Source organism: Ylistrum balloti, unplaced genomic scaffold (assembly GCF_031769215.1).
Source record: "Ylistrum balloti isolate Yb309-2 unplaced genomic scaffold, AGI_CSIRO_Ybal_v1 Utg369678, whole genome shotgun sequence".
NCBI classification, from domain to species: Eukaryota; Metazoa; Mollusca; class Bivalvia; order Pectinida; family Pectinidae; genus Ylistrum; species Ylistrum balloti.
Window position 1 is genome coordinate 424,926 of NW_026781920.1, and position 24,148 is coordinate 449,073.

Consider the following 24,148-nt stretch of genomic DNA (forward strand, 5'->3'; position numbering starts at 1 on the left):
ATAACCTGGATTATAGAAATGTGAACACTGAACCCTCTATAGAAATGTGAACACTGAACCCAACACTGAACCCTCTATAGAAATATGAACACTGAACCCTCTATAAAAATGTGAACACTGAACCCTCTGTATCTATCTACAACATGGTACCAAACAAATTTTACTATAACCTGGATTATAGAAATGTGAACACTGAACCCTCTATAGAAATGTGAACACTGAACCCAACACTGAACCCTCTATAGAAATGTGAACACTGAACCCTCTATAGAAATGTGAACACTGAACCTTCTGTATCTATCTATAACATGGTACCAAACAAATCTCACTATAACCCATGCTACTGTCTGCATTTTCTAGTATTACTTATCAAAGTTCATATTTCTGATAACGACACTTTTCTTCTGAAGATCATAACATACACCTTTTCTAACAAGCTTTTGAATGTTTAAAAGTTTGAGTTGTATTTGCCCTGATACTGTTACATACAAGAATTTTATTCTTATAATCATAAAAAAGTTTTTAAAAAACTTAAAAAGCCATTCGGAGAGTTATAATTAACATCCCAAACCAATTGAATGACATCTTACTGAAGAACAGACTGAAATATTTCTGAATTATTCCCCTTCCCATTTCCTGCGAGGCCCTAATAAGCAAGAGTTACCTACCCTTGGTTCACATTTTGTGAGGGTACATGTCTCACAGAGAGCATTGTACACAACAAATGTCAGGCCCCTGGCAGATTGAGTCACACCATTGTTACTGACAGTAAGTTCGTAGAAACCAAGTCCAGGGATTGGACATTGCATCAACTCCAAGTTACCATAGATACCAGGAAATTTCAACTCTGTTCCCTGAAAAATAATTCAATCTACATCAATTTATATTTTTGTTGCTCTGAAAACAAAAATATCCTATTTCAATTTTCATTAAAAATCTTCGCCTAAACCTCCACAATGAGCACAAATCAAATGTGATATTGGAGGTGCAAAATGAGTGGGGTGATCGGGCTTGAACAGAGTGCTGAATATAATCTCTGTCACTCAGCTGATGAAGCATGCTTTTTTGACTAAGTTGGAAGAGCCGTTAACTATCATGCCGGAAACATGGCTTAATTCCTGTCAGGAGACACAGCAGAAATGTCTTTAATCTTGTTTTATCACACAAGTACAGGTTATTGTATGTTTTTTTTAAATAGTAAGAGATAAACATACATTTTTCAACAAGAAGTGACAGGTGAGTGTGTCAAGATCAACAAAGTCTGTTCCATAAACCGTCAGAAGATTTCCAAGGGAAGGTAGATTGATGTCCCAGAAGAAACTTCCATGTCCAAATGAGGTAACAGTTGGAATGTCATTCACAGAAACAGCACAAGCGTCTCCCAAAAAGTTATCATCACAATCACAAACTCCTGAAATAAATTTAAAATCAACCATGAACACAAGGCCCAATGGGTCTGCAACACTCATCTGATATTCAATGTTCATCAAAAATAGAATCAGTGTTAATATCACAAATATATTGACATGAACACCAATGCCATTCAAAGTGTGCACATCCAATCAATTTTAACCTATTTCCACTACAGCTTCTAATACTCATCTCTAAACAGTGACAGTTGTGATCTGGACCTTTAGCAAAATCATTTTCTAATTTATCTCAGAATTTGTTGGGCTTTGACCTAGAAACACCTTTCCACCAAACAATTTAATCCCTGTGACCATCAATATGGGTCAAGGTCATTGCTCTTCCCAAAGATAAGTCATTCTCTCAGGAACCTACCAGCCTAATACTGTGCTTCAGCACATTTTGATTATACTGTGCTTCAGCACGTTTTGATTAGTCAGAAGAAAGTGTTTCAAGGTTTTAAAAAATTCTTTCCATGTGACCTCCAATAAGGGTCATGGTTGTATCTTTTCGCAAACTTTGTTGGGCTTCATCCTATGAACCTACCAGTCAAATACCATGTTTCCTCACCTTTTGGTTAATCAGAAAAAGTCATTCAATTCATGTTAAAAAAAAACAAACATGTTTTGTTTCAGAGTATTTCATTAAACAAGAGGCCCAATGGACCTGCATCGTTCACCTGGTATGTTATGCTTCAGAGTATTTCATAGAAAAATTACAGAATTTGAATATTTAAGAAAATAAAAAAATTCAAAGACCATTTCTACTGACCTTCTTTACAGGTACCTTGGCCGTTACATTCAGCAGGACACAGGTTTTGTTCTAAATTAGGAAGTTCAAATGTTCCACCACCGATAGAGATCCAGATGGTAAAGTTAAAGGTCAGCTCTATGAAACACTGTTCCTGTATGTTATCCAACAAGGTCAGAGCCCATGTCCTGTCATCAGTTAACTGTTATGAGGTATAAATAGACAAATGCTTACAATTAGATATTTTTGAAAGTCAATTTCCGTAAATACAAGTGGAACATATAATTTGACAGGAGGATTTTTTAGGGCTCTTTAACAAATTATGGACCCCCATTGGATTTATTTTATGATGTTGCCAAATTCCCATAATACATACTTTACTCCTTGAAATTTCCTTCACAAATGAATTGGAAAGCTCTTTCCCAAATAATTGGGGAAAAAACCCTGGATTGGATTGTAATTCTTTCATTTCTTTCCAAAATAATTTTGTGAAAAAAACCCTGAATTCTTTCATTAAGTATGATGTAGATATAAGATTTAAATTGATTGCTAAAATTTTGGGATTGTGAACCATCAAAATAATTTACTTGGCAGACTATCCAAAGATGGTACAGAATAATGTCATATCTAAACTGAGATAAATCATTTCCCAATATGTCACATGTGTAACAGATTCTTTTACTTGAAATCTTACCTGGATATCTTCCACACAACCTTCTACTGACAGATCAAACTGAATATTGGCCAGGTTCAAACACTGAGATGACCATGACACTGAGGTGACAAAATCCTGACAATACTGCAGAGCCACTTGATAGGTGATACCTGAAGCTGTTGGCCATGGTGGTATCTGGTAATGTCATTTAGTATAAAATGTTAGAAACTTCAAATTAAACTTACATTCTGTCACAGAATATTCTCAAGCTAGGAGGTGGGGTGGGGTGGGTAGTTTAAGTGATTATATTTTCTTATACATTCTCATCCTTCTAGATTCCATAGAGTTAAATTTAGCGAGCATTTCGTAAATGTATATGTCTATCTTGTCATAACCTGTATAATATTATAAATATAAATGTCACAATTTCTTTTTATATATACACTATGATAATGACCTAGAGAAGTTATATATTTCATATGAAACATAACTTTGCGTACACAAATCTTGACCGGTTCATTGTTTTATGTGTGACAGGAATTTCTGTAAATTCAAAACTACCTGAACCATTTCAACTTATTACGCGAAAGCAGTCTTAGACTTTGTATTTACAAAGCTATCCACTGATTAAGTTTTAGTTTTCACAAAGCCTTACACTGATTAAGACTTTGTACAATGTTTAAGACTTTGGATCCTTAACGCATTTCAAAAAGACTCTGAATAATTGACTTACCAGATATTCATAATCAGGGTCATACTCAAACCTGATCGAAGATCGATTCAGGAAACACTTGGTTGTTGACTCTGAATAATCGTTCAGTATTTTATCCGTGATGTCCATTCCTGTAAAGTCAACAGATTCATATCTAACTCAAATTAGAAACAACTACAACAATGGATGCAGAAAATGAAAGTATGACAAATATATTTGATGTTCGTCTCTACCAGACAGTGTATTTCTTGTCAAGACTACACACTATATGCAGTAATTGTTGTTGGATTTTTTTATAGTTGCAGTTTTACCTAAAGTATGTAGTAGTTGTATTGTTAAAAGTCATTTAACAGAAGATGGATTTCTCTAACAAATTTATTTTCAAGGGTAAACATTTTTGTGATTTTTTTCAACACTTGAAAATGGCAAAAATTTAAACCTGAAAATATTTATCTCTTCCATTTGTAGTTTGTTCCTAGGCTACAAGTTTTTCTCTGAAACTGTCATTGTTAGCAAAGTCAGAAGTTTTATTCTGGGAAATGAATTAAAAACAAATGAAAAAAAAAAAAAGATTTTTCTCTTTTTACAATGTCATTTCTTCTTTTTGGTTGTTATAAATCACAAAAGCTAATTTAAAACAAAACAAAATATGAGTGATCATTTCTTCAGTGAAGAGTTACCTTTCCTTCGATTTGATTTTGTCTTTAAGGAGGCGCCACAGTTTGCTATTTGCAGAGTATCACCACAATTTTCATTGGAATTCATGCCACATTGACAATACGTCACCATGGAATCGTCCTCTACATCCAGAGGACAGAACCCATCATATAAGGTGTCTTCTGTGTCAGGATTAATCCTTGAAAGACAATAATTGTTGAGATTCAGACATCAACTAAAATAAGATTTTTTTTGCTCCTCCCCTTTTAAAATAAAACAAATATAAAGATCCTTCTAAAATTACTCCATGACCAGAATATTGTTTCTTTTATTTTACCCTCATCACTCACCAGTCTGTAATTCTTAATTTAACAAGGTGTAAGGTTTACCATTCCACAGGAATTTAGCCTGAATGCATTGGTTTTTGTCAGGATTTTAGAAAAGGTTACTGGAAATGTACATACTTAAGTGCTTTCCCATATCCCCCTTAGCATTTCTTACCCTACCCAAAATATTTAAGTGTACATACTGCCAACTGCGTGAGAAATCCATTGGTTGTTTGGACGTTCCAGTGTACATAGAGCCATTCCGCATTCGTTTATCATTGGCCTTATTGTTATCCCATTGACCACATAATCCCACAGAGCTGTTGAAATCAGCAGAACCAGCCTTTACCCAAACGTTGATATATTGTGAGGTCTTTCTTCCTTTCCCAGTCTTTACTACAACAACCGTGCCATGGGGCAAATATATCTGAAAAAAAAATCATGGCATTTTTATTGTAACAGGTTGGTTGGTAGAAAGCTACAGTATACAGATATCAATTTTTTTTTCTTTTTTCCCCAAGACATGAATGCCCCTTGCCCCATCCAATATATGTATCACTGTGCAATAAATTTGCATAAGTTGTCAAATATGGCCTTTGACCTTGTAAATTTGATTAACAATTATCTGAACATGACAAAGTGGAAACAACTTGATGCTATGATACATACAAATCAAACCTGTTGAGAGGTTCACAAGATATGACCCTTGAATGAGAAAGATGCACAGATGACACAACGGACAGAATGACGAACATGGGTAGCACTACAGGCCCCAACCATAAAATGATAGTGAATGTATTGATAGCTCCAGTGCTTGAGGTACTAAAAGCGGAATACATAGAAAAGTTAACTTTCAGGAAATTGCTTTCAATCTAGAAATGATGATGTGGAAAAAATCACCAATATTATCATTTTTCCCTGTTTCTATGTTAACACATAAAGAATCTATAATGAGAAGGTCTTCAATGCAAGAACCACCATCAGAAGGTAAGCTGGACTGGATTTCTGTATTTTAAGTTTCTATCCAATTTTTTGCCAATCTGCTTTCACAGTGGAAGTAAATGTGTACCAGATGAAAATATCTTCAAAGCAAGTATGAAGAAAACTTGATCACAATATGAATTCTTGTGAACATTTGTGAATTTGAATCCTCATAATTTTTAACTTTTGAAAAACTTTATCTGAAAATACTTGTGAATTTGAACTCTAATAGCGTATTTGAAACATTTTCAGTGATTTCAAGAGTACTCTCAATGAACAAATTCATATGTCCACAGATCATTAAAATTAGTATTTGTAGCATTTTTTGACTAATTTATCCTTGAAATCAAGTTTTTTTTTTATTTTTCTTCTTTTAAAAATAATGAGTCACATTGAAATAGATGATTCTACAGCCCTTAGATGCTAATATTTGTTAATTCTTACTGCCACTCTAAAATACCTTATATAATATTTGACAAGGATTTTGATTCTGATTATGTTCACTAGGACTTTTTCCTTCATGTCAACGATACTGTCTATACACTCAACAATGTCCCCATTCCGATTCATATGTCACTACTGTATCAATGTTTAATGAATTTGAAAAAGTTGTCAATTTGTGCTCTTCGACCTTTTAACCTTGAGTATCATTATCTTCATCAAATATTATGTAGATCTTGATGTTTTGATACTATGGGATAATATGAACCAAATCTGTTGATATGAGAATGATACAGATGGGACAGGAAGGGACAGGGATGGGGACAAGGACGTGGTCAGGGACCAGAACGGGACGGAATAGGATGGACATACATGGCGATATTCCCCATAAAATTGGGAGGGCATAAAACAACTACATATCCTTATTGCAGATTTAGGAAATGGTACAGGTAAATGATGTTTGTGTTACCCACCTCGTACTTCTTTCCTCCACCAAATTTCATAATCCTTGTTCCTGGGGTCAGTATACCATTTAGGTATATCTTAACAAGCATTGGCTGTCGACCACCAGCTACTGGTCCACACTGATCAAGCAGGATGACGTCATCTCCTGATCGTATGGCTACAGCACAGTTACATGAGGCACGTTTGTTACAACTCCGGTAAAATGTCCTTACTTCAAATGGCAAAAAGAGGTGAGCGTATAAAATGAATTCTCCCTCCAGGAAATTGTTGAACCTCCTGTAAAGAAAAAAAAAAATGTTCCCTGAAAATAATTATGTTTTTGTGGTTTGCATTAAATGCAATCCCTTTTGATGTAGTGGTTGTATAAAAATATCTTCCTTGTCTCACAATAAGTTCATGCTTGGCAATAAGTCCACCTATGTATATTGCAGTTTTAAGTAAAATAGCAAACATATACTTTATGTAAACCAATTTTGTTTTGTGATTTCAGCATCTTGAAACTGCATTCATTATTTTTTGTAAAACTGTGGATACTAGTTTATCATGTTTGCACTATTTGTCTATCATCCATGTTTTAATTAAGGAAAACTGACTTTTGGTAATCTGTTCGGAGTGAAAATTTGCAAAAATGAATTGCACATAAAGAAACTTGATGGCGGTTTTTTGTTGTCTGACCCTAAACCCATCTCCTCATTCAAGTTTAATATCCAATGTCTTCACCTTATAAACTAGTATGAGATACATAATGTTAATTCTGCAGAAGGAAATTTTACACTTACCAATCATCAAAACTGGTCATATGGGGATCGTTGATGGATTTACATACGACACTCTTGTCACCATCAGTAACAGTGACCTTGACCTGACCAATGGTATCGTTGAAAGCTGTATTTTCGCCACACTGAATTGTAGCAGAGATGTTTAAGTCGCGTTCCACCTCTCCATCATATAGAAGGTCAACTGTAGCAGCTACAGGCAGACGGAAAGGGTCCTCCCATGTTTCCATGGAGATAAGGCCACCACAAAATGCCTCATCACGTGAGGAGCTGAACCTGTCAGAAAGAAGAAAACTACATGAAGACTCTATTAAATAACATGAAACAAGCTGACATTTTGTTTTCAAAAAAATTTTCTGAAATGTAATTAGTACTATGAAAATTTATATTTTTAATCTTCGTTCTAAGTTTTAATCTTAATTCTATGCTTTTTCTAGACCTTAATTTTTTTATTCTGGATATCAGCCAAACTGCCCGAAATGAGATGATGAATTTAGTGAAAAGTTGCAAATAAATAAAATGAAACCTGGCCTCAAGATGTTCAAATTCGGAGCTATTCAGTTAAAGTTAAACAAAGTACTGTATCGTTTTTCTTAATGCACTTAGATAAGAGCTAATTAGTTCAAATTAGTACAAAGATATTAAAATGTTACTACTAATAATTTCCAAAAAAGTCACAGCATCAGTACACACTCGTCTCTAAATCTGACACATTATGGTGAGAATTATTTACTGCAATAATAATACATGTACAACAAAAACTGAAAATAAATAAATAAAAAAATTCTTCGTTGACAAAAAATGTGGTCAATCGGGAGGCATATAATAGTGATCCCATACTTACCTATAACCCAGAACTGCTTGATGCAGTAAATTCCCATTTGGACATACATCTGCTTCTTGTAGGAATTTTGCATTCAGCCTGACAAAACAGGAGTTGTTTCCCCTTAGTGAAGGTGGGAAGAACAGTAAAGGTGGCACTGTGGTTTTTACAGGAACATCCCCAACAGGTCCACCCTCCTTGATCTCTAACTCAGTAGTCATCACCTGTCAGAAATAAACATTTTTGTAAATTTCATGGTCATTTAGATGCTGGGTCTCCATGAAGAAGGTAAAGTGTCTTGACTATGGACAGAGATTTTCCTACAAATGCCATAGGATCATCAAACCAAGCATCACGGATCTGTCTCTGGGGTTATGTAGGCCAATCTAACCACCTCATATATCATGGCCCCCAAACAGCCAAATAATCATGACACAGATCATGTAAAAGTACATATCTGTATATATGTATTATCTGTTCAAATGTACAGGTTCAATTTGTATTTCAAAAACTTCATTTGACCTTTGATCTCTACAGCCATTTCCAAAATGTATAATTAAAAGAACACAAAACACAAAGGTGATACATTGCAAAAATAATAATGTTGAGGACATATGCATATTATATCAAAACCAATATAGGAACAGAGAGAATACACTGATACAAGAGTCTTTACAGTTCAAATGTCTGAATAATTGACAATCATGTCTTGGAAACTGAGACTTACCCTGACTTCTGCTATGAAGGTGAGACTGTGTCTTTGCGGTCCACGGGTGTTGTCACAATCGTAGGAATAGCATGGGGTTACATGACATGAAACCTACAACAAAAATGCTGCAGAGTCATACTGATGTAGACTAGAATAAATTTTGATGAATATTGTTCCCTAAAAGCTGTAAACTTTAAGACATAAAACAAATTCTATCAAGAATAAGTTTTATTTATTTTATTGGAGAGTTTTAATCAAATAAGTCTTTTTAACCTTCAGTAGAATGGTTTTTTTTGTTTCTTGTAATACATGTACTATTATATCATAAATCTCAACTCTTTTGTTTTCAAGATTTCATTTAAGTGTTATCAAATATGGTACCTGTGACCTTAGAGTAAGTCAAGGTCAATTTCTTTAACAAAATTTGTATTTGTGCATATTCAGTATATAGAGCATCTAGTTAAAAGTTATTATTCTATGTCATTTCACACTGAGGAATTTACTCCGAAAAGAACAAAAAACAGTTAACCATCCTTTAATATTAACTCACAAGCAATTTGTGTCATATGTTCAAAACTAGAACTTTTTGCAATTGGTGATGAACTTTGTAACACTGACCTTGACCCCATAACCTCCATCACCATAAGTTGCCTCATCCATGATGTCGCTGTCTTCATCTAGCCTGGTTGACCTTCTAACAACACCATTAACTCTCCAGTCCAAGAGGTAACTCACATCTCCTCTCTCAAGTTTGTCAAACTTGCAAATGAATTTTGTCTCCATTGAATTTCTGTTATAGTCCACAGAAATAACTGGCTTTTCAGGAAGTTCTGGGAACTCTACACAACACAAGAATTTTGGGTATATTATACTGAAATACTGGAATCTGTCATCAAAACTGAACAGTTTGGAAGTGGGAGATTATCACTTGTAAGCTGATTAACATATAGCTGGTAATTTTTGTAGGGCAAACTTTTCACAATTTGTTTTTTTTTAACAATTGAATTGTATTTATGAATTAAAAAATTTCAATCTGGATTTGAAAACACATCTAATACACACAAGTCTCGTTATTAGACAGATTTAATTTTTGCAATTACTTTAATTTACAAAAATATCCATGGACCTAAGAGGTATATGGTAAAGGACCAAAGAAAGTGGGCAAGATTTTCTCCTTACCACCAATAGAATAATTGGAGCAATACATAACTGTTTTCTAGCTTTGACTTATTTTTAAAACTTGTGTTTTCAGTAAAGACAATGTTGATTTTAGACCAGCAAGAAACGAAAACAAAATATGTTAATTTTGAACAAATATATAAGAGCTAGGAAGCAGTAATGATGTGTATTTTGAGAACTATCGTTGCCTAACATTATATTATTTAATTCAATAATTCATGGTTTTCCAAAACTTTCCCAAGTACATGCTAGAATTCCTGGATAAATAGTGTGCTCATGAATCCAGCTATAACTATAATCCATGTCAACTTTCATCCATAGTCTTTTTCCCAAAGACATATGAATTCATCGATTAAGGGTAGGATATACATATTCATGAATTTAGGGTCCCCCACAAAAATGACTAATTCACAGTAGTATCAATCAGTTTTTCCCAAAATGTTGTTAATCTTGATATGATAAAATAACAAGGCTGATTTCAAATTTCAAAAATACGACAGATGGATGGACAAACAAAAGAGATATCTGTTCCCTGCAGCAGGACAAACTATATATCAGAGATTTTAACATGTCTTTTCTAAAATTTAAACTAAATAATCACATCTTTTGAAGTGACAGACATGGATAACACTACATTTCCACTTATCCAATGTTATAACATTGGGTAAATATGAACCGATGTGATGTGATGTGGAGGGACAAAGGCAGGGAAACAAAAAAAATGGATTGCATCTTACCAATAACAAAATCAACAGCAGAGATCACAGTCCTCTGCCAATTCAACATCAGCCACTGTCCCAAGATAAAGTGTGCTGTCGATCCCCTCCTATAAAATCCTCCAATATGAAGATGGCCAATTTGGTAACCCAGTATAGTACGCTTGATGAAGTTTACTGTGCGTCCTCTACTAGCACCGTCAATAAAAATCTCAAGCCCATAGCTTCTACTCCAAGTCCATTCAAATTCCATAAAGGTGTTTATGGTGGAAAACCTAGTGGACACTGTCCATTCCTCTAGCATGGTGCTTACCGTAAGGTAGATCCTACCCCTCCTATAATACATCACGATTCCACGATAAGCAGGATTATCTGCCCCTGATGTGAACAATACCATACCATCAGTCAAAGTTAGAATATTGAGAGAGAATTTGAATGTAAAACCTTGTCCAGCACACATATCAGGGTCACTTAGACAATCCAGTGTGTCTGTGATGTTGATGTAAGCTGAATTGTCATTGAATAAGAATGCATAGTCTCCTCTCCAACCGTTCACAAAAGAAATCTGGCCGTGGAAGGACACATTTCCGCTCAACATTAATATTAAGCCTCCAGATATGGACAGGAATCGCTCTCGGTTAGCAACAATCAAACTGGCTGTGAATGAAAAGAGAGAGAGGGGGAAAACAGCTTTCGTTAATTTTGAAAAATTATTGTTAGGATTTAAGCTTGAAGAGACATGTTCTGAATTGTTTTGTTTACGAGATTGAAACAGCAAGCAGGCTTTATATCACAATATCAATTAACAAATATATAAATCTTTAATTTTCATCATGATTTTTTTACTTATTGGATTTGCTATAAATAATTTATTTTTTATCAAAAATTCTGATATTTACATATTATTGATTTTTTACGAAGTTTTATTTTATACAATTAATCACACCGATGACTTAACCTTCATTAAATGTTTATTCTAGTAGTTTTATTTTACTCTTTCATTCCAACAAATTATTAATAATTGACCTTGTCAGAGTTGCAGGCTCTGATGCCTTGATGTACTCACCATTGACCTCTGTCCATGCAGTCCGGCTGATAATTGGGAAACAAACCCTGGTGGCATCCTGAGGGAAAAACTGTCCTGTCACGTAACACTCTCCACCAATTACACAAATGTCATCCTATGAATGGTGAAACAAATTCATCCAACATATTATGTTAAAGGTTCATCAGATGAAAAAACAATTCAACATTTTTCTGAAATAGAGTCTAATATAAATCCAGGGTGAGAAAGCGCTGTAAAATAATTTTTTTTTTTTGTGGACATTTGATTTCATGGATGAATATAACTCAATAAATATACTGTTATTTTAGCAGTTTATGGCCATCTGAATCGTTGGAATTAGAGTATCCACAAAATGAATGAAAATAAGTCCTCCACAAAACACTATGATTTTACAATGTATTTTATTTGGTACAACGAAATTTTACCGGGTTAACATTATCAGTGAATCAATGCAATGATAAATTCATGCATCCGAAATCGTTACTTTATAAACTGCTTTGTAGAATGTGCTAATAGTGCAATCATATTTCAATGCAATAAGTTCAGTGCAAAAAGCTCAAAAATAAGGTTACCTCTTAAACTTGTAGGTTTCAAGTATCACCATAATTTCTATGTATTGCTGATTGAGATTATATGTATGAAGACTAGAAAGTAGAAAATGTCTGCAGGACATGAATGCCTCCCTTCCATGCAGATAAATACAATTGTTTCATGAATTTGCACACGTTGTTGAATGTGACCTTTGACCCTTAACCTTGACCACCTTACTAACATGATCATGTGTAAAATAAAATGTTATGATACCATGAGCTAGATTTGAACAAAATCCATTGAGAGATTCTTATAATATGATATTGACTGGAAAAGGGATATGACAAATGGACATGGACAACAATTTTCATATAAACAACTCACCTTATTTGTGCAAATTCTGGAGTTGAGATCACATGTCTGGCAGAATGAATCATACACAAGATATGGAGCAGGATCACTCTCCAGAGTACCATAGTTACTAATCGAAACATTCACACTTGTTGCACGGACCACTTCACAAATGACGGTATCCATAGAAACGTATGTTGCAGGTTTTGTGATGACTTCATTTGTCTACAATCCATGAAGATAAGTTTATTACAAGAGATCTTACCCTCCAGATTTCATCACAGGAGATGTTCTTTTATCCCTTATTATTGAGGCAGTGTAGACAGGAAAGCAGAATTATTCCCCTTTGTTCATTATAGCAGGCAGTGTAAAGTTTTCACATTCACAACATTTTTATTAACTTTTTTTTGTTAATTTATTAAATGATGAGAAAAATAGCCCATTGCTAAGATAATGACAAACGTTGCAATTAATAGTATGATCTCCCATTATATAAATGTGAAATGTTGTGAAAGACTGACACAAAATTCATTCACTACATTTTAAACAGTCAGAGATAACTCTGACCACTATCTGTTCTTTTTATAAACAAAGGGGTCAGAAGACTTCTTAGCATCTCATACTCTTTAAATTACCTGAATGTCTTTTATATGACATGTTAAATTATCATTTCGGATGAAATTTCTCCCATAGATAATGAGGTGAGAGCATGTGCTGACTCTTCTGTCACAGAGTTGTCCCCCTTCAAAGCCTAGTAAGATGGGTGGATCAGCTTTCACCAAAGAACAATCTCCCCCTGCGAAACCATCAGCACACTGGCAGACTCCTGGATTTGAAATGAGAATATTATGTGAAATCTATTCACAGATGCCATTGAATCAGAAACAACAAGCTTTGTAAAACAAATCTGGAATAAATTAACCCAATGTCAACATTAAATTTAAGAGAAATCCTCAAAAGACTCCCAAGGATAATTAAAAAATCATTATCAACTGCTGGCAATCATGTGGCTTAAGTACTACTCATATATACCAAAATTCAGACAGAAAGAAATAATTGAATAAGGGGTTTCATTCCTGAGGAAAAAAAACAACCCATTCTCTGATCTTTGATCACAATGGCATTTAAAAGAAAATGAATTGAAATTTCAAGCATAAACCACAATAAAAGGGGCTGTATTTGTGCATAAATATTCATTAAATTGATGAAAGTGTAACGATTGTCACTCCTGACAAACTTCCACCTGAAGACGGACATAGAGAGGATGGACACATTTAATTACCGGTATGTATAAAGTAACATCTCTGAAGTCCTTCCTAACCATATTGCAGGAGGTTTAATGCTAAAACTGATATGGATTAAAAACAGCCTGTAGTCTTAGAGACAAAATACTGACCTTCCATGCAGGTACTGTTGTTATCACACTCCGGACACAGCAGGTATGTTGTGTTCAATGGGGGGACATAGTTCCCTCCAACCACTATCCAAAGATCAGGGTTGGTGGCTAGCTCTGTTAAACATTTGACCTTTACAGTAGACAGCGCCTCAAACGCCCAAGAAACATCATCTGTAATCTGAAATATATTACATAAATTACAATATTTTCATATTCAGGAATGTGTAGAACTGTAATTCACAAATCCTTTATTTAAATCTCATACAAATTCTAAATTCAGTTTTAGTTCTGGCATTGTTGTTATTTGATATTCTCACCAATTCATGAATTTAAATTCTTGTTGTGGTATGATGTTCATTGTCAATTTTCAAATTGTACATTGAAACAAGATTTTATGATATCACGATAGAAAGGGTTAGGTGATGTCATGATGGTAGCATTGTAAAAGGCAAATAAATCTGCTATCAGAATTTACAGCTGTGAATTGACAAGAAATCAAACTACAACTTAGTTGTGTGCTCAAATGCCAAAAGGCCATAATTGCAGATGTAAAATCTGTTTCATAATTTCTACCTTTTAAAATCTTTTTAATGTTTTTTTTTCCAAATTTAACAACAATGCAACAAGTTTCTTTTGAAAACAGCGGTAGTTTGAACTCTATAAATGAAACAACCCAGCAAGCAATCACAATATCTGTTGCAGTTCCTTTGTAATGTGAACTTTTAATTCATTCCTACCCTTTGAATCCTCAACTTACTGCAATGTCTTCTACACATGACCGGATGCTCACGTCAATTTGAGCTGATATAAACCCATTACATGTGACACCAATTTCAGCGGAGAAAACATAATCCCAACATATCTGGTAAGCTTCTGTCTCATTAATACCTCCTGGGGTTGGGAATGTTCCTGCCTGTAAAAATGAAACATCAAAATGGCAAATTAGTCACAGAACTGGGGAGAAGTAGTTTCAAACAGAGGTAAAACCTTACTGAGCTTGTACAAGAGGTTACAAGGCTATGGTGGGTCAAACAGAGGTCAAATTCTAAACAGGCTGTATAAATGTCATATAGGGTCAAACAGACGTTAAGTTGTAATCAGCTTTTGTTGATTGACATACAAGATTATGTAAGGTCAAACTGAGGTCAAATTTTACATTGACCATATCAAGAGTGACAGCTTAATCAGTTGCAGATTTAATTGATGGACAAAGATGAGTTATGTCCCTTGGACAGCTTCTTCGCTACTTACAGTTGCTATATAAGAAGCATTGTACTGGAACATATCCCAAGGCTGAATACTGAAGCATCTAGTCAGAGGGAAGTTTTGAATAGAGGCTGTAATATCTTCCCCTGTAAACAAACAAAAAATGTTAAGATTGATGATAAATATCATAAATAATGAGGTATTATCTTGATTTAATGAGCTGTAAGATCATCTTGATCTATTGCACTCAACTCAAATTTTTTTGGGTTTTTTTTGTGGATTTTTGTTTTTGTTTTTAGATTTTCATAATGTTTCTATGATATTTTGTGCAATTACATTTGATCCTATCTTGTTTTGTAATGTTGTTCTAAAATGAAGGAAATCTGAAAACAATGTTCTGGTGAAAACAAGACATAGATAAACATACCAGGTACAGCATCAACGTCACACCTGTAGAACAGACGAGAATCACAGGTCACATTTTTACCCTCCTGACATGTACATGTGTCCTCCATTTCTAATGAATCCTCCTCGTTGTCAGGACAATAACCACCAAACAAGGAATCCTCCTCCCTAGAAACAAAACAAAGACCTAAAATATCCTGTTTACTTAAAAAAATTTTTTACAATTTACCTTTGATTTTGTGGTGTACCTTTCCCTACTACAATGTGTATTATAGGGTTCAGATGGGATTTTTATCCTTCATCCTATCACAATATCCATAGAAGCTACAAAGCATTCAAAGCAAGCCTGATTCTTTCAATACCATATCATAGATCCCAGGAAGCAATGATTATTCCTGGTTCTTTCACATTACAGGGGCCAGGAATGATTCTAACTTTGCCTGGTCTTGTTTAATTCACATTACAGGAGTAGAAAAGGTTCTTATTTAACCAGTTTCTCTTGCTCCCACATTACAGGACCAGGAAGGGTTCTTATCAGGCCTCATCCTTATAAAATCACAATAAAGACGTTCAGAAAGGGATGTTCTCTTACTTAAAACGTTACAGTTGATAATTTCTGATAAGTTTATTTTTATTAGGGTTCTCACCTGACTCTCCACTGGAGGGAGAAATCATCAGGCTTCCTTGAGTTTGTGGTGTCCACCGTTCCATTTGGCAATGTTAAATCATCATCCATATCCCCATTAAATGTTCCGCATAAACCTGATCACAGAAAAGATAAACTTTTTTGTATATATAAAAATTTTTTGTATATGTCCATTTTTAAAACTTCACAAGACTGACAACATTAGAATTTCCTTTGATCAATCTCTTCAGAAATTTTTGATGATAGACAACTTCTGAGTATCTGAAGAGTACGACTTAACCTTTCCATCTCTAAAACTTGTGACAAAATCAACAGTTTATATGGGAATCTTAAGTGCTCATCAACGCAGGCTGAGATATCATGTTCACATTAAATGGCCTGCTTTATCCCACTCCATGATCGTACAAGTTTTATGAGCAGGTATGACTGTTAAAGTTTCTTAAGTCACATGTCTTTGAAAATAGGTTACCTACCTATTGTCTGGTTAAAATCAAATGCAGAGGCATGGACAAAAACATTCAGGTAACCTTGTGGATCTCTCCTCAAATTTCCATCCTTTATGACTACATAACTTCCTGTAGGGAAGTATACCTGTACAAAGAACATTATACATTGAAGTACTTATATACAATATATCATGATTAATCTGCATAACATACATTAGAAAACATCATATATACATCTATGATAGTCAAAAATGAACTGGTGATAAAAAATGTGCTAAAGTACCTGTATACACCAAATAAAGTCAAGGTTCATCTATTGTCTGCAAAACCTACAGATTATATATGGTAAAATGTTTTATATTTTTTCTCTCAGTATTTAAAACTTTCAAACTATTTAAACTAAAATGCTTAAGCGAAAAGGAGTTGTATTTTTTAAGTAAGTTATTCAAAAAAGGCTTTGCATTTCTTTATTAATTAAATTTTAAGGAATCTGTTTCTCTATACGATCATTTGACACTGAAGAAAACTGAAAAAAAATACAAATCCTCAATACGACAAACTTAATGGTATATGTAACACATTATTAGAAGACTCTTGTCTCTATTACAAAGTAAACTTGCCCTGTGTTCATTCTTGTCCTCGTATTTCATGACGCGTGTCCCGGGCGTGAGATTATCATTTAAGTATGACCTTATGTCAAGGTAAGGTTGGACAGTGTCCGTTTCTGGCCCACATCTGTCTATCAGGACTACATCGTTGCCAGATTTCACAGCAACAGCACAATTACAGGCTGCATGTCTGTTACATTTTCGAAAGAAAGCTCGAACCTAAAATATACCAAATGCGTAAAAAAGTCAAACTTGTTTTTATCATCAACACATTATGTGGAAATAGCGGGAAGAATTTTCATTCAATTATTCATGATTTAAAGTTTGTTTAAATAAAACAAAAAACTCCATAGATAATCATTAAATATTTCCTTTTGCAATAAGAAGTCGGAGGAAGTGAATGGCATATATTGCTATATCAGGTGGTGTAGTTGTTATTCTTCTTACTTGAGGAACATGACATTATTGACTATGACTGTCTAAGATTTACATGGCAATTGTCATCAGTGAAGCAGAAGACACTTACTCTTCTTGAACACCTGGTCTTAAAATCCTGGTATTCTTCAGGAGTCTCCATATAAATCATTCTTCCATCCATATTTGAATCAAGTTTCCTCAAATTTGTGATTTATTTTTGTTGATATGTAAGTATTTTTGTTTTTTGTTTTTCAGCAATTAAAGTTGAAATTTTGAAATTTAGATATTGATAGTTCAAAAGATGTAAGTCTTTAATAACATCTGACTTACCTCGAAGGGTAGGGTAGCATGTTTGTAGAGCACAAACTCGCCTTCTAAGTAGACATTGAAGTATCTATCAATAAAAACAAAAAAAATTTATCTATTGTCAATAAGTGATGATCACTTAAGTAGATTCTGAATGATTCTTCAACATATCATTTAACATACCATATTTTTCTGGCATTAAACCCATCCCTGGTAATAAGCCCACTGCTATTTACTGAAGTTCATTCAAAAATTCGAACCAAGACTACTTCATTGACTTATTATAAGAACATCCATATAAATCAAAATCATAAACCAATACTCTTTCAGTATTATTTATACATTTGTATAACTTGATAAAATATACCTTGTAAATTTTTCATAAAATAAACAGTTTATTGTGAAAAAAACAACACTGGAATTGTGCACATATCACTGATGTCACCAACTTAGGGTAGAGAACATTTCTTCTTATCTTCTTGTGAATACTATTTTGGCAAAAAGTCAAGTTTGTGTCTCCAGGAAAAGAATTCATACAAATACACAACATTCAAATTTGATATGGGGAAGCAAAAAGTATCGAAAAAATAAACATTTAAAAACAAAATTCATGTTAAACTCCTTTCTTGTCAGATTAGAGCACAGACCTGCCATCAAAGGTAGTCATGTGTGGATCATTGACTGATGAACATAGTCCTGATGGATTGATATCTTCCACAGTCACCTGAAATCACCACAAACTTATTACACTCATGCAATTATAGATGTTTCTCAAACACATTCACAATACTCAAACAGTCAAAGCTATGGTAAAGTTTTGGGCTATCAAGATGTCAATCATTAAAGCAGGCTCTTATGTAGAAGTCAATCCAACTTATGGTAAATTAAAACTGCTAGCTAGATAAACTGTCAGACTTGTTCATGCAAATGAGCATGGAAACTAGTCAACATATTGCAAAGGGTCTTAAAATCATATATAATACCAAAGTAATACAAAGAAAATGAGATCTAACATCCAGTCTGGTAGATTCAGTGATATCGGCAGTCTTCCTAGGATAGATTCCTAGTGGAATACAGGAGTCCGGTTCAAAGATGTGTAAACAGCAAATTAGAGGACCAGACAACATCCGTAAGAAGAATGAAAGCTGTTTAAAGATTGACAACTTTTAAACAGTTTTAATTCTTCCTGAGGATGTTTGCGGAACACCAGAGTAAGTTATGGGGTCAATATAAGTAGGAGAAATTAAAAATACAGGCAGTGCTACAACTGATCCATACAACCATACATTAATACAGCAAAATTTAGATATCAAAATGAAAGAAAACGACTCTCTATATAGTTGGCCCAGAGAGAGAATTCAAAACTATAACATACCAAAAGGTTACCTTAAATGTAAAATCTGGCAGTTGTAAATAAAACAATGTTTAATAATATGCACCTGACAAAGTCATTCCATATTCAACAATAGCCCAAAATCAATTTATTGTGGACCCAAGTAAAAAATTTTGAATGCATCACTCTTCACCATAAAATACAACTAGATGATAAATTTGGCAGTTATAAGCAAAATGGTGTACTTTGAGATATTCCCCTGACAAAATAAGTGATCGACTGTTGAATTGCCATCCTATAGATTCTGTCTAAAAACAAACAACAATGAAAACTTTTTTTGTTGCTTAAAAAGCTATAGTTACCTGAACAGAAGCATCATTAGATACAACACCTCCATCAAGGCTAGATTCAACCAGAAGTGTCCTTTCCTGATCACCATCTTTAAGGTTGTCAACTGTTGCCTGAACATCAAATTCGTACTCTTCATCCCAGTTGTCCTCTGTGATCACAAGACCACATGGGATGCCCTCACCAGCCCTCTGAATCTGTACTTGTGGAATTATCATTCCGTTACATGAAAATTCCTCTGTCTCTTTCACCTTTGCCATTACATGAATACTACAATTTCCTCTAGATAGCGCATGACAAAATATAAAGGGAGGGAACTCCATTTTTACCTTCACCTGTTTCTCTTTCTGTCCCTCTGTTAAAGTAAGGGACTCTGTCAACACCTGAAAAAAAGCCAAAATTCTTGGAATTTATGTGTTTTTTTAACTGTTTTTTCCATGAAAAAAGAACACTGTTACTCCATAACAAAGCTGGGAACCCATCATTGAAGATAAATGCAATATCCTTACCACCTCTATTCAAAGAATTTTAAGAATCTATGATAGGATTTATCAGAATGCAAAAAAATATTAGTGATGTGCCCTTGACATCTCCATAACACAAACTTACCCATTGTAAACAATGTATTGGTTTTAACCATTGAAACAGTACACACAGATTTTAAAGCAGACAGCTATTTTTTTCAGTCCTTTCGTGTCAGTTACAAACATGTTTAACATATATAATTCCATCCTTTGCTTTGAAATGAATTATTACTTTGTGAAAAACGTCAGATGCCTTCAGAAAATGAAAAGTGATTTATGGCATTATAAATAATGGAAAAGCTAAATATGAATAATGATCAATTACCGTTACAGAGGCACGAATTGTGTTGCTTAATTTTACTGGACTGGTAGTGTTATCACAGTTATCCTCGTAGCATGCTTCAATCCCACACTGCACCTGGGAGCCGTAAGTAAAATTCTTAAACTTATTTAAATCTGCATCTTCTTGTGTCATGTTGGAATCAGTTATGTTGTTGTCCAAGATTACAGTGTCAACAATTTCACCATCAAGAGTCCAAACAAGGGAGAAAAGTGAGTTGTTCCTTTGTGTTGGCAAATCGTAGTCACAGTGGAACCAGAATCGCTGAGCAGACATGTTGTATGTATAGCTAAGAACAGGGGGATCTCGCACCAGGGGATATGCTGGAATAATGATTTCAACAATGAACTCAAAACAAAATAGTTCGAAAGTCTTCAAATAATGTCAATTTAGGGAATCACGGCTCTTGTGTTTTATATCCTTACAATTGTATAATTGTCAACAAACAAGAGTAGATTAGTTACAGATGTCTTCTAATAAAAATTATGATAATTTCGTTATTTCATATATACTTACGTCTAAGTATGCTCCACATATCATAATTCTCATCGGGATTACACACTTGAGAGATGTTGTCAGGATTCAACTGACCAAACTGGTAACAATTGTTGTCGATAAGACAAGTTAATGGCTGAAATGGAAAAAGTCAGTACCATAAAAAAAATATTCAGCAATGTTCTTCTGCAATCCTTTTTACAGAAACACTGAATTGCTGCTAAGTTTTCAAACAAAAGATAAAAGAAAAAATTTTAATATGAACATTACCTAGGCTAATACCACACATCCTTCAGAACATTACCTAAGATCATCAGACCAATCAGATCGTTATCAAGGCTAATCCGACTAATCAGAACACCCTGAGGCTGCTTGCACCATTCAGAACACTCTAAAAGTTCATCTGACCAATCAGAACATTCTAGAAGCCAATCTGACCAATCAGAAAACCCTGGGGCTGCTTGCACCATTCAGAACACTCTAAAAGTTCATCTGACAAATCAGAACATTCTAGAAGCCAATCTGACCAATCAGAACACCCTGAGGCTGCTTGCACCATTCAGAACACTCTAAAAGTTCATCTGACCAATCAGAACATTCTAGAAGCCAATCTGACCAATCAGAACACCCTGAGGCTGCTTGCACCATTCAGTACACTCTAAAAGTTCATCTGACAAATCAGAACATTCTAGAAGACAATCTGACCAATCAGAACACCCTGAGGACTACTCTGACCAAGAAAACAGATAGTAATTAAAGTTAACATCATAGTTACCTTAGCTACACAAGTCGCTGGAGCTGAACACTCATGGCATTCACTATGGTAAACAGTGAAGATTTGAGAATTACTGTAGGTGGAGTTGTCGTTACTCAAGGCAACTATGTAACTTGTGACCTTTGGGGTCAACACTGCAACTTGGTACGGAGTTAGGAAGAGGCCTGGTCTGTATAGCTCCATATCACTTACTGTGTTATTTGTTCCATCATTACTCAACTGGAAATAAACAAGTCATGCTTAAATAATGTACAAACTTTGATATTGCCAGGTAGGAGGGACGAAGGGGAAACTTTGAGTAATTTTAGTGAATTGAGTTGGAATGTTTGGTTCAAAGTTTGGCTGGGACCAATAAATTACGTCGAACTAAACAGGGTTTTCAAGTTAAATGACTTTTAGATAATGAGGTGTGACTATATTTCTTTTGACTAAAAATAATAAATAAATTTTCAGTTATACAAATACACAGTTGTTAACTACTTACATTACCTAGAATACCTGTTATTTGTGATAATATATAAAATTAACAAATTGGATCAATTTTTGGTAAAAAAGAGAAAAAAATGGAAAACAAAATCATCACCAATGAAAAAAGAAAGTCAAATTTAAAAGAACATAACATTTTAAGTTCCGGTGTTAAGGTATACAAATAATACCTGTATTTCCCATACTCTGGCTGTGAGCTTCTCCGACCTTATGAATGTATCCCCAAAAGCTACCAGCGATGTACATGGCGAATATGCAAGATCACAAAATCCATTTTCCGCAAGGAAGTACACCTCAGGGGCTTCAATTGTATTCACTCTGCACGCCTCACCTCCAAATCCTTCTGCACACCGACAGTAGCCTGAACAAAAATAAAGTAAAACTTGAAACAAGTTACATGCAATTGAGGGTGTCATATCTCTCAATGCCTCCATAAGGATTCAAACTTAGGATCTCTGGTTTACTTGTCTAAAGCTCAACTGATCAAGCTATAGAGAACATCTCTCACTGTGTGGTAAAGTAAGTATTGCTGCTAGTATTTTACCAGTAATACAATCTCTCTCTCAAGGAAATAAATTGTTCTCCAAATTTCCAGGGGTCACAGCGATACTCATTACTTGAGCCCCTACATGGGTGTCAATGCAACAGAGGTTTATTCGAATGTCTTCAGTGGGATTCAAACCTGGGACCTCTGTCTTATTTGTCTGATGCTTAACCTACTGAACTCATGATAAGTTGTCACTGGTCAAGCTGTTTATTGTGGCAAGTAGTTTCCAGTGTATATACAGAGATAAGTCCCAGACATATAGTTACATTAAATCAAAAAACCATATTTTTTCTTATTTTATGTCAGTTTTCAAATATGTATTGTTCAACTCACCTTCTACACATGTTCCTCTGCCATTGCAATCCTCAAAACAGATGCCATTAAGAATGGCGGTGGACGGAGCAACCATACGCTGAACTTCCGTCAGACACTGTACAATAATATTAGTCTCCAAGGTATGAGTCCAGTTATAGGAATCTGTGATCTGTAAACATCAATGTTCCAAGAAATGAAGATTGGTATATGATAAAAAAGGCAGGAATATCGATTTTGATCCTTTGTTACATAGGTCAAGAATATACTAAAATTCTAAAATGAAAAAAAGCTGAAATGTTTCTCCCAAGTTTTCCAAATCTCCATCATTGAAAACACTTCAAGCATTCATTTTCAAAATAGATGTAAAAAGACTTTTATAAAAGTGAAGGTTTCCTTATTACTCTCATTTGATTTTCAATGCCATTTTTTAAACAAGAAAAGCTGTCATACCCTGATATCAGTGACACACGCTTCCACAGCAAGATCAAAGTCGACATTAGTGATGTTTTCACACAGCTGTCCCGCTGTACTAGCTGCCAACACACCCTGACAGTGAGTACGTGCCATGTCTTCTGTTATGTTCGAAGCTGTCGGGAAACTGTAATCCTGTAACAGAAAATTTACGATGCACAGCATCTTCCTGAAAAATGACGTGTGTCATCTTGTCTTTTCCAAAGTCATTCTAGATAAATTAAAAGGATTTCAACACCATATTTGTTTATCAATTAGCCAAGGGGTTAAATTATACTGTATAAATAGTGACATTTGCAAGGAATTTTATTTCACAAGTTTGCAGTCAATAAAGAAAGCATAAAACTAAATATCTAGCAAAACATTTTTGTGGTGAATCAAAATATCGGAAAATATCTGTCAGGCTTGTGTAAATGGATGCCAACTGATAGATGTATGCTAAATGCAATATCTGTGAAATAGCCAAACCAAGAAAAAATTAATCCTGAAAGTATACATTATTTTTTGAAAGAAAGTAAAGAATTGGGCTTATTACAGGA

General features: G+C 34.4%; 1 protein-coding gene across 1 annotated transcript in view; it reads right to left on the bottom strand.

The window, feature by feature from the left end:
• Window positions 1-24,148, bottom strand: part of LOC132563990 (uncharacterized) — a 162,087-nt gene that overhangs the window by 73,887 nt on the left and 64,052 nt on the right. Inside the window, exons 50-81 of the mRNA XM_060228745.1 lie at window positions 23,589-23,744; window positions 23,157-23,307; window positions 22,447-22,637; window positions 21,791-22,009; window positions 21,037-21,151; window positions 20,506-20,843; window positions 19,671-20,039; window positions 18,623-18,699; window positions 18,000-18,063; window positions 17,265-17,471; window positions 16,672-16,789; window positions 16,200-16,314; window positions 15,575-15,720; window positions 15,193-15,293; window positions 14,699-14,854; window positions 13,942-14,119; window positions 13,181-13,371; window positions 12,579-12,770; window positions 11,664-11,778; window positions 10,619-11,254; window positions 9,321-9,541; window positions 8,721-8,813; window positions 8,015-8,217; window positions 7,174-7,446; window positions 6,403-6,670; window positions 4,711-4,934; window positions 4,205-4,380; window positions 3,546-3,655; window positions 2,852-3,007; window positions 2,179-2,359; window positions 1,215-1,411; window positions 669-854 (exon numbers count right to left, since the gene is read on the bottom strand). Coding sequence (XP_060084728.1) covers window positions 669-854; window positions 1,215-1,411; window positions 2,179-2,359; window positions 2,852-3,007; window positions 3,546-3,655; window positions 4,205-4,380; window positions 4,711-4,934; window positions 6,403-6,670; window positions 7,174-7,446; window positions 8,015-8,217; window positions 8,721-8,813; window positions 9,321-9,541; window positions 10,619-11,254; window positions 11,664-11,778; window positions 12,579-12,770; window positions 13,181-13,371; window positions 13,942-14,119; window positions 14,699-14,854; window positions 15,193-15,293; window positions 15,575-15,720; window positions 16,200-16,314; window positions 16,672-16,789; window positions 17,265-17,471; window positions 18,000-18,063; window positions 18,623-18,699; window positions 19,671-20,039; window positions 20,506-20,843; window positions 21,037-21,151; window positions 21,791-22,009; window positions 22,447-22,637; window positions 23,157-23,307; window positions 23,589-23,744 — 6,123 coding nt within the window. The remainder of the gene's footprint in view (window positions 1-668; window positions 855-1,214; window positions 1,412-2,178; window positions 2,360-2,851; window positions 3,008-3,545; window positions 3,656-4,204; window positions 4,381-4,710; window positions 4,935-6,402; window positions 6,671-7,173; window positions 7,447-8,014; window positions 8,218-8,720; window positions 8,814-9,320; window positions 9,542-10,618; window positions 11,255-11,663; window positions 11,779-12,578; window positions 12,771-13,180; window positions 13,372-13,941; window positions 14,120-14,698; window positions 14,855-15,192; window positions 15,294-15,574; window positions 15,721-16,199; window positions 16,315-16,671; window positions 16,790-17,264; window positions 17,472-17,999; window positions 18,064-18,622; window positions 18,700-19,670; window positions 20,040-20,505; window positions 20,844-21,036; window positions 21,152-21,790; window positions 22,010-22,446; window positions 22,638-23,156; window positions 23,308-23,588; window positions 23,745-24,148) is intronic.